This window comes from Dermacentor variabilis, chromosome 3 (assembly GCF_050947875.1).
Source record: "Dermacentor variabilis isolate Ectoservices chromosome 3, ASM5094787v1, whole genome shotgun sequence".
NCBI lineage: Eukaryota > Metazoa > Arthropoda > Arachnida > Ixodida > Ixodidae > Dermacentor > Dermacentor variabilis.
In genome coordinates this window covers 198,101,958-198,113,039 of record NC_134570.1, presented here as the reverse complement: position 1 = coordinate 198,113,039, position 11,082 = coordinate 198,101,958, and the positions used below count along the sequence as shown (strand labels likewise).

Sequence of the window (11,082 nt, the reverse complement as noted above, 5' to 3'; positions counted from 1 at the left end):
ATGATTGGTCGGTCTCTACCTTCAAGATTTTTACCTTGGCGATGGATTCTTTCAATTGAATTTATTTTCAGCTTAACAATGCTGCTAAACACATCACCGTTCACCGTCTTCAACACAACATCATCAATTTCCCGCCCGTCTTCTTCAATTCCTCTTATTATCAGGTTATTTCGCCTGAACCTGTTTTCAAAATAAAAAAAGTTCATCAACGTTTTGGTTGAGAGCGTCTGAATTCCGGTTATGTACATGCAGAGAGACCTCAACTTTAGATAATCTACTATTAACAATATCGAATTCCTTCAAACTTCCTTCTATGGAAGAAAGCCTCGTATTCATTTGAACCAACTTTGCTTCAGGAGAGGCCTCTTTTCCCTGAATTTCAGCAACTTTACGCAAGATCACTTTCTGCGTATCAAGAAGTTCCATGATCATTTTCCTGTTAGTAGGCCCTGGATATTTTTCAACATCCCCTGATAACGACAACAACATCCCTGCCAAAAAGAAACATTCGCCGATACAAGTCACAATTGTATGTGGACACGGCAGCTCGACCAGACAGAAGTAATCGCGACGAAAAACATATTAATTATCACTAAACAGCATGTACAAAAGTACGTGGGCCAACATTGTCACGGCCATACCGCCGAGTCCTCTGAAGGCCGTCACTTCCGCAGCTTCTTTTATGCCCAAGAATCCGGCATGCCGATACCTTCTTAGTGACGTCAGGGTGCCCGAGGTAGGCACGCGGTAGACAGTGTCCACGTGCAGATTAAACCATGGCTTGCCAGAAACAGCACTTGCATTGTGAAGACACCCTTGATCGACGATGGACGAAGGTGAGATCAGCGGCGCTTTCGCGGAACGGTGCATTCCATCCACCCGTCCCACAGATCCGCCACCGATGAAGCAGCATACCAGCACAATCTGCACGTACATCGGTCAAATGAGAAGTAAGCACAGTACAGCCCGCTACAGATACAGCGTTCATGGACTCTGACAAGATGGTAGGTACAAGTAGAGATACAATCATGCATGAGACATTGCATAGTTCAAGAAAGCAGGATTAACCCACTCGAATGCTTTAGATTCACTTCTCTATGTTTGCTCGTAGGCAAAGAGGTCTCAGGCGAAAGACAGCAGTGTAAGAACAGCAGTAGCTTGATAAAGTCTGCCTACTTCCTTGAGAAACAATCTTAAGCGAGTGGATAAAAACAGAGAGAAGCTGATATTTCGTATTTGATATTATTACTCGAGACAACAAATTCCTATCTCCGTTTAAGAAATGAGGTTTCGGAACAGGAATGATGTTGCTTCTTTTAAAAAGACGGTGGTGTTACAACTTCAGTGACAACAGCCACATTTACAATGCCGTCAAATGTTCCCCGAGTATGCCATGAAAATAACGCCCAGGCGCTGGTCATCCGAGCAGACAATACTGCGCGAATCTCATTTATGATCTCTGGACCGTAAAGTAAATTCACAGGGAGATACTGAGGTGTGACAAACACACCGAAAAGCACACAGGATGTGATTATTTCGGTCCTGGGCGTTAAACACGACTCAGGTAACTACAAAAGTGAACTTAATATTTCTTGTGAATGATTACTGAGTTATGCGAACACTCGAACCCCTTGACAAAATAACCTGCTACGCCAAACTCGAACAATCCCATCATGAATGGTCATCGTTAACTTTCCGAACTGCGTCTGTGTCCATTCTGCTTAGCTCTGGATGGACTTCCTTCTAAAATATTGTGGTAACAAAGGCACTGAGTTCCAAGAAATTTGTTCAGGAAAAGAAAGCTATAACGTTCCCCGCATAATCATTATATTGCCGTGCATTTTTGCATTAGCCTTTGCCAGTATTCGTTTCCACCAGATTTTTAGTGTTACCCAGCTGTTGCTCGGTGCAAGACAAGTCTAGAGTATGAAAAATGTATTGAGCGTTGCCGTCAAATTTATATTGAAGAAGGCATGTCTAATTGAATTAGACGCGCTTCATAAACTGTGTTGTACTATGCCGAATTCACGGGATAGCCTACGATTACACTTACCGCTACGGTCCGAGAAAAATTATGGGGTTTTACTTGCCAAAATTACTTTCTGATTATGAGGCACGCCGTAGTGGAGGACTCCGGAAATTCCGACCACCTGGGTTTCTTTAACGTGCACCAAATCTAAGCACACGGGTGTTTTCGCATTCCGCTCCCATCGGAATGCGGCCGCCGTGGCCGGGATTCGATTCCGCGACCTCTGGCTCAGCAGCCCCACACCACAGCCACTGAGCAACTACGGCGGGTAGCTACGGTCAGACTTCCATAAAATGCGGACGTACTTGACCGGTGAGATTAGATTCGGCGACCGACGACGGCGCTCGCCGCTATCACTGGTAGGATCGAGTATTGCTTGTCTTTCTACGCACAACTGCACCCAGTAGAGATTATTTATTGACACACTTGTCAGTGTTTCTGTAGTTCTTCATGGTCACTGGAACATGGCATCTGTTGGAGGTACTTCAGCACACTACCTAATTTGGCACAACAATGCAACAAGGCACAACACAACTAGGCGACATAATCATCATTCGATGCAGGAGTGCGTCGAATTCCAATCACTATAGGCTTCTACAGGTTTCATAAGTATTCCAATGTCTACTCTGTCTTGATCAATTAACACTGAGATCTTCAGTCACCAGGAACTGTAAATTGTTTTGCTTCTCGAGTGTCAACTTTGCTATTTTCCTGATGGCACAACCCTACACATTTACTCGCTGCTGGCACCTGTAGCTTCCGCCCACCGAAGCATCCAAGATGCTTAACGTCTTTCCCAAACAACAAATGAAAGGAACCTAAGATGTGAGTCAAGTGCAAGGTTAGAGACATTCGCTGTAATGCATGAGGCAGCTTGAAAACAAGCATTACGGTTTATTTAAAACTTATCAAGCTGCAAACCAGTAACTAAGGGCTGAAACTGAACTTTGCAGAAGTTGTGGATAATGAAGCGGACATGCGAAAATGAGCGCATTCGGTAACACGTCATCAAAAAAATTTCACTGCAATTCAACGAATAGAACATAAAATCTGTGCAGGACAGTGTACCCTGCATCATAAAAAATAGAACTAACAACAAGCAAACCTGCTACACTTTCAACAGTTAGAATATTTGGTTAAAATGTTTTAAATCTTCTGGATATGTCTGAAAATATTTGTCAGAGGGAACAGTAAAGCTCCCATTCAACTTGATAGGGACATGCTACACCTTCAGTAGCTTAAAATACCTAAAGAATGGCCTGTCGCTACCACTCAAGACACCACATCCTTATCTCATTATACAAAGCACAAACACTTTGCAAGCGTGTTACACTTTTAACAGCTGGGATCTTTGACAGATTCTGTTAGCTGGAAGGAGTTACCATAAAACTTAACAGGAATATGTGGGAGGTTACTAGTAATATTTGAAGTGCCTGTCTGGGGATTACCATAGGCTCTCATACAATTTACATGGACTATTAGGAACATATTACGACTATATGAAAAGCTCTGTCCCACAGAATAGTAATGCTCGCACAGTACTTAACCTGGCATTATATGCCTTTATTAGCGTAAAGTACTGGTGTGCCCTTCTCATAACATGCGTAGGGATGCTGCTGGTTGGCACAATCTCGTGCGTATACTGCACTTTCCACCAAATTCAGGTTCTCAAAGCTGTGTCACTTACAGCTTGTAACGTCAAAAAAGTAACTGGTCACATGTAATTGCTTACTGAAAAAAATGTAATTGAACTACAGTGAGCGTTACCGAGTAAGGAAAACAATGTTTGCATGACACTATAACCGGGAAATGTAACTCATTGCGAATAATTAGTTATCATTCATTACGAGTAATTCTGGGCTTATCAGTGAAATTCGCGCATTGCAGATGACTATCACAGAAAGAGGAACAGGCAAGTAGGCTGTTTTTTGTGACGCAGAAATCTCCACTTTGTAGTTCGTATAACTCAAAAAGCGCCCGTCGCCTTAGAAGGTAACGCGAAGGAGACAACGCCTGCAGTCTTTTCAGTGCATGTGCGGTGCTCCTTCAATTGTTCCCGCACCTCGCAAAGCTCCAGGTGGCTTGCAATGTCTAACCAACTATAACAGGAAAGCACAATGTTCTCTAACCTATCGACTTCGTTCGTACAGAATGCATTCAGACATTTTCAGCAAAGATGAATGAGCAATTTTTTATTCCTTAGGGAAATCAACCGCACTCGCCGAGATATTACGACGCGAAATTTTCAAGAGGTTAGCTAGCACTCACTGGACTCAGGAGCTGCTGGTGGACATATGATAATATGCTGGGTTCCTGGGTACAGAGGCATGGAAGGTAATATGCTTGACGGCAAAATTTCCAACACTACTGCAGCTGCCCCTGCGGCAGATGTAATGTTCTTGCTTAAAATGCAAAATAAAAAAAAACATGCGACGCCACTGACAACGCTTGTGGCACGCTGAAAAAATTAATAAGCATTACGCCATTAAGCCACAGTAACGATTTTGACCATGCGCCATGCGCAGTTAAGGCCACGCTAGAAGAGGAGACGCGCGCTCCCCTGAAGAACGCCTATGGAAAAAGAGCAACAGAAACTGCGCCATCATGCCTGCATTATTCGCACGCGAACACTTATACGAATGAGAAAATACTGACCCAAGCAATTAACTTTATCCTGTCACCGTGTTTTGTCGCCTAACAAATGCTGAATGTTATCGCTCAGCTCAAGGCACGCTTTTCTGTATTGGAAGTTTCTCTGTTATTGATGGTTGTAGCTACTGTGAAATTTTTCGCCGAGTCTTGTATGCACGACGCGAATAGCGGGGTACATTCTAGAACTCACACGGGTACCAGTGATTACGCTGGAACGTTCAGTGAGTCATAGGTATAAGTAAGGCCACGTGTCTGAACCACAAATAAGATTTCGAGGATCGCCGACTGTGCTCGCCGACATTGTGGTGTTCTGAGTGTGACTTCTTTTTCCTGCCACAGGTTGGCCCAATGAAGAGTTAGCTTCGCCTTTCACTTTCTTGCTACTGTGTTCATCTTCATTACATCGCGACAATACGCCATTAGCTTAGCTGGCATAGCAACGTTGACTGGACGACAACTTTCCGTGGCAGCGCGCCAAATCTACGGAGTCATAGCTGAGTCTGTGGACAAAGCACGGAGCTTACATAAAAACTTCTGCAGTGGCAGTCCCATTTGCTGCCTTGGGGAGTGAGTGAAGCCGGCGGCGGCCATATTGTTACAGGCAAAAGTACGCGGCTCGAGCATAGCCGGCCGTGGTATGTGTTTCAGTTTACACCGCGGCGCAGCTATCTCGATCCGCGTAGTGTCCCTGTACATGCTCCCGTAGGGAGCAGAGTTGCGCATAGAGGTCCGCCAGTATGTTCCTGCTATGCAGTGAAGCCACTCCTCGCGCGCGTAGGAGGCAAATGCCACGCCGTGTTCTATTCACTTTTATTCATTTATTTAGTCATACTGTTGGCCCGGAGGCCGTTACCGGGGTGGGGAACAGCACAGAAAATGAAAAACATAATGTACATCATACACAATGCACGCAAATTATACATAAAATACTCTTTTTGAGCATACATTCATAAAAAGAACCAGGAAACTAGTAACAGCACAAATACAAAAGCAATATGCAGAGACAATAAACACAATCTGTGTTAATCTAACATAATGTACGTAATTTTGTTTAGGACATGATTTGCCTCAGATTGTTTACAAATTGTGTTACGGTATCACATTGAATAATGGCTATTGGTAGTTTGCTCCATTCATTTATTGTTCTGGGGAAGAAAGAATTGGTGTGTGCATTAATGTGCAGTTGAGATATCCGGAAAGTATGTTCATGTGTACCTCTTGAGGTTCTGCATTGTTTTGGTGTTAAATAGGAAGTAGTATTTATGTTAAAATGCCCTTTCCAAAGCAAAAAAAGAAACTTAATTCTGGCTGCGGGGCGTCATTCGGCTAAAGAGGGTAAGTTAAGTAATTGCAGCATTTCTGTAAATCAGTTTGCGAGTAAGGAGACAGAATAAATCGAGCAGGTCTTCGTTGGACTCTTTCAATCATGTTTATCAAACCTGTTTCATAAGGGTCCCATACAATACAGGCGTATTCCAGTGTCGGTCTTACCAGATATAGGTAGGCTGTTAACTTAGAGTCTTTCGAAGCAAGCTTGAGCTTCCTACACAAAAACCAGAGTTTCATTTCTGCTGTCAAACAAATATTTTTTAACGTGCTCCTTCCAACTCAGATTCTTAGAAATAGTTACGCCTAAATATTTAAGGCTATCAACTGCGGCAAGTGCAAATGAACCCTGGGTGTAGTTGAAGTCAACAACATGATTTGTCTTGTTTCTTAATTTTCATTTTTTGAAATTTCACACCACTGTTCAACCCCCTGCAGAGCTTCGTTAAGTATTTTTTTAATCGTCCTGGTTGTTTATTTGTTTATAAAGGAGGCAATCTGCGAAAAAGTCGCACCCTTATGTCTTTGTTAATACCTTGCGCAATATCGTTAACATAAACAAGAAATAAGACTGGACCCAACACATACCCTTGAGAAAACACCAGATGTGACGTCTAATAATCCCGATTTGGAGCCATTAATATCTACGTACTGAGCTCTGCCTGTAAGGTATGCACGAGTCCATTGTGTTACATTGTAGTTTATGCCAAGATGAACCAACTTATCAATGAGCTCTGAATGAGTGACTCTGTCGAAGGCTTCGGACATGTCAAGACAAATACAGTAAATTTGCCCCTTGTTATCCAAAGCCCTCGCAAAATCATCAATTGTTTCAACCAGTTGCGTCACTGTCGAAAGATTTCGCCTAAAAACCATACTGATTGGAATATAGAAGTTTTTCGTCTTCCAGGTAGGTGTATATTGATTTTGATATTACATGCTCAAGAAGTTTACAGCATACACAAGATAAGGAAATGTGGCGGTAATTTTCAATTTTTTTGCCGGTCTCCAGATTTGAAAACTGGAACAACTTTGGCCTATGCTATGCAGTCATTTGGGATGCGTTTTTTGTTCATGTGATGCTTTAAAAAATGATCGTAAGATAGTGTCCAACCCCTTCCGCATATCTACGTAAAAAAAGCATTTGGTATATCGTCGGGGCCATAGGATTTTTTTATGTTAATGTTTAGCAGGAGGGAAACGATGCCTTCGTACGTTACGTTTACGCCCGGTATTTCCGAAGAACGATGCGCAGGCATCTGATATTGCGACGCATCACCACCAGACCGCGGGAAAAAAAAACAGACTGAAAAAACGTGTTATAATGTGACGCTATCGTTCCGTGATCGTGCAGAACCGAACCGTTCATGATAATGCTATGTGGGTTATTTTCAAACTGTGATAAGTGACGCCAAATACGGTGTGGGGAGGAGACCATAAAGTTGGACAAGGTTTCGCTGCAATACTTCTCTTTGGCTGTGTAAAGCTTAGCTTGTAACTGCCGTGATAACACAGCTATTTTTTCGTGGTTACTTTTTCTCTTTGGCGGGCGATCTGTCTCTTTAAGTAAATTATTTCTCAGGTTACCCATGGATTTTGTTTCTTTTGTCTTTGTTTTCGCAACGGTACAAATGTTGAGATACAATACGAGACAATCTCTTTAAACCGCAGCCACAAGTCATTGACGTCAGATTTCGCTCTGAAACTGTCCAACATAAATGATATGTAGTCCATAATGCTCGTGTCATCGGCTCTGTCATACTGGCGAACAAATGTGATCTTTTCTTTAATTCGAGCAGAAGTAAGATCGGTTTTAAGTTCAACAGAAATCAGTTTGTGAACAGATAGTCCACTTTAAATTAGTACTTTGTAATTATCCAAACACGCATCAAGAAAAACTAAGTCAAGCGTAGACTGCGCTGATCCTGCTATACGTATGTTTTCACGAACAACCTGCGTCAAATCATGATTGAAGGCGATATCAAGAACTTCACAGGAAGCCCGCTCTTTCGCATCAATTGTCAAATTATTCCAGTCAATACCTCCGAGGTTAAAATCACCCGCGAGAATCAGCTTACATTTCGAGGGTTTAAGTCCCTCCAAGTAGCGTTGTAAATCTTCTAAATACAATACGTCCGCGCTTGGTGGCCTGTACAACGCTCCAATAATAAATGACGAATTTTCAAAGTTTATTTGACACGAAACCCTCTCGTGATTCGGAATGCCGTGCATCTGTAGGCACTGAATATTTCCTTTCACTATGATGGCTACACCTCCTCCTCGCGATTCTCGATCATTGCGAAATATTTTGTAGCCGGGGAGTATAATTTCATGATCTTTTATTTCGGGACGAAGCCATGTTTCACTAATAGTGACAATACGTGGATCGTAGCTAGCCAGTAAGTATTCTAGATCAGCAATTTTATTCGTAAGGCTCCTAGCATTGAAATCATTTAATCGAAAATCAGAACACTTTAGGTTCACATGGCTTCATTCCGAGTCTTCGTCCGGCGGAGGGTTATTACGGCGTATTCGTACTCGGCGGTTCTTAGAGTAATCCCAGGCACACACGTCGCTGTTTATTATTAACTTGTCATAATTTAGGTGGACTCGTTCACCATCATCACGTTCCTGTTTTGCCGAATTCGAGGGCAGCTAGCGTTTTGCCAGTGTTTCCTTGGAAAAGTCATCGCCAATCGAAATGCCGCTTCCTTTAAGTTTCTTGCAGTTTTGATTTTTCTCTGCAGTCATAAAGTCGCAAGATCACTGGTCGAGGTTGCTTACTATTTTTCTTGCCAATTTTGTGAATTCTTTCTACCGTAGTCGACGTCACACCTAGTTTTTCTTCGAAAATTTCACTCAGAACTTTTGTGTTAATGTCATCAGCGGATTCTTTTTCGCTTTCTTTGATTCCAAAGACCACGAGGTTGTTTCGCCGGCTTCTGTCCTCTAAGTTTATCAACGTCTCCTGTTGCTTCACGACGGTCTCGTTTAGTTCTTTAATAGTTTTTGTTAACTATGCAATTTTCTTGATACCTAACAATTTGAATGGTCTTTTCCACACACTCGAGCAGCTTTCCGAGGCTATCTAGATCCTTTTGAATTGCTTTTTGCCCATCGCAAAGCTCCTTCAACAAAACCTTAGTGTCAGGCCTGGGATTTAGCTCTACATCACCCGACAACAAGAGGCACATAGATGCAAATTCGGAGAAAAACACACTCGGGCACGGCAGCACTACAACAAAACGGTTGTCGTTTCTGTAACAGAATTTGGTATAGTAACTGACCTGCTCGAAGAACAAAAATCGTTGCTTAGACGGCATGGCGGTAGCGGTGCTGCCGTGCCCACTGAAGCCGACTCCCAAAGGTGCCAGCTTTATAGGCTTGTCCCAGACAGCAGTCGTCGTTCCATGGCATCCGGGTTTGAGGCTGTCCAACGTTCCAACGCTGATACCGGCCGCGTCAGCAGCCGATCCGACGATGTACATGTCTGGGGCTTGTGCTTGACACGATGCGCAAAGCAGCAGTACCTGCTCGAGGAACAAAAATCGCTGATTAGACGGCATGACGGTTGTGGTGCTGCCGTGTCGCGAGCTACATGCGTCAATTCGCAAACGCCGAGCAAGGGTCACTTTTTAATGTAGTCTACGCTTGAACCATTGGCGTAACCGGAATGGGGCAGGGTTGCAACCCCCGAAAATTTAGTTTTTATGCACATACATACACACATATCCATACACACGCATGAACGTATATATAGAGGGTAGGACCTCCCTCGATCCCCGAAATAATATCCTGACTATGACCGTCGCCCGAATAGCTCAATAGTTCCCGTACAAACGGGCTGTACTTTGCAACGAAAAGCGGTGCAATGTTTTCCAGCATTCGTATGAAGTTTTCTCACCAAGGCCGGAAGGTATGTTTCAAGGGTGTTTAAAGAAAACTTCCCTCACGTAAGGTGGACGATTGTGAGCGCATTTTGGCTGCAGAAACCAGCTGATTAATGATTGTTGCCAAGAGAACTATGACTATTGTGCCTGCAGTTAGGTCAGGGACCGTTAAAGAGCGTGATTTATCGCTAACCATCGTTCACAGCAGCTACACATTTTCGATATATGCGGTGCCGACACGTAGATTTAAACGCATCTCGAACGTTCACATGCGCACATTGTATGCGAAGGCCATCTTTACGATTCATTCATACCGCAGACTTACGAGCTGCTTTGTAGAAGCAAATCTTCAAGTGGAAAACGTTTAAAATGGACGAGCGTCTAGATCAAATTTATTTCGTACAAGAAAATGAATCCCCATTGGACGCATGCAGGCAGAAGGGCAAGAGTGCTGGTTCTTTAGGGGGAAGAATTCAAAGCAACTGGAAAGGCAAAGAGCTATTAAGAGTATCAAAAGTTTTTTTTTTATTGCACTAATCATGTCAAGATGGCAAACCTGCAAAGTAATTATTCACAGATTGCAAACTGTAGTATGACACATTTTTCTTGATATATTCCTACTGGTCGGGTCAATTTGGTATAACACAGCACTTATTAAACATACAGGAATATTTCACATTGCTCACATCGACTAAAGCCGATCGAACAAGCAAGATATTGCAGGCGGTAAATGCTGAAGCTATCACAGCTGCCTCGTAAGCGGAAGCGCGCGAGCTTTTTGCTTACTAGAAAACAATGAACACTAGCCCATCAATCAACGTTACATGAAAAATCCTAATGCTGACAAAAAATACAAAAATGACAGCAGGGAAAATTCAGGGTGCAGCGGGCAAATTGTATCCGCTAGTATTTACTCTGTTTTGAAAACACTGTTATGCAGCGGCATAGTCACATCAATCGTACGAGCAAGACAGCGAATTCGGCTAGTTGGTAAGTTAGCATTCTTGGCCTATATGTGCAGCGCGACACAGACGTGCCGTCTTTGTCCTGCGTCTGTGTCGCGCTTCACATATGGGCCAGAAATCGTATAAGTGAACAACCTTTCACTTCACCCGCACAAATCTCAGCGTTAACAGGGGTGTTACTCGAGATAAAGGTTGCTTTAGTGTAAAGAATTCAAAACTC

At 43.1% G+C, this 11,082-nt stretch overlaps 1 protein-coding gene across 1 annotated transcript; it reads right to left on the bottom strand.

Annotated features, from left to right (window-relative positions):
• Positions 1 to 233: 233 nt before the first annotated feature.
• On the bottom strand, positions 234 to 9,511 carry LOC142574388 (uncharacterized). Its single transcript, XM_075683483.1, has 2 exons — positions 9,295 to 9,511; positions 234 to 924 (listed from the first exon to the last, which is right to left on the bottom strand). The coding sequence occupies exons 1-2, from the start codon at positions 9,493 to 9,495 to the stop codon at positions 583 to 585; spliced, it is 543 nt and encodes a 180-aa protein (XP_075539598.1). The 5' UTR covers positions 9,496 to 9,511; the 3' UTR covers positions 234 to 582.
• Positions 9,512 to 11,082: the final 1,571 nt, after the last annotated feature.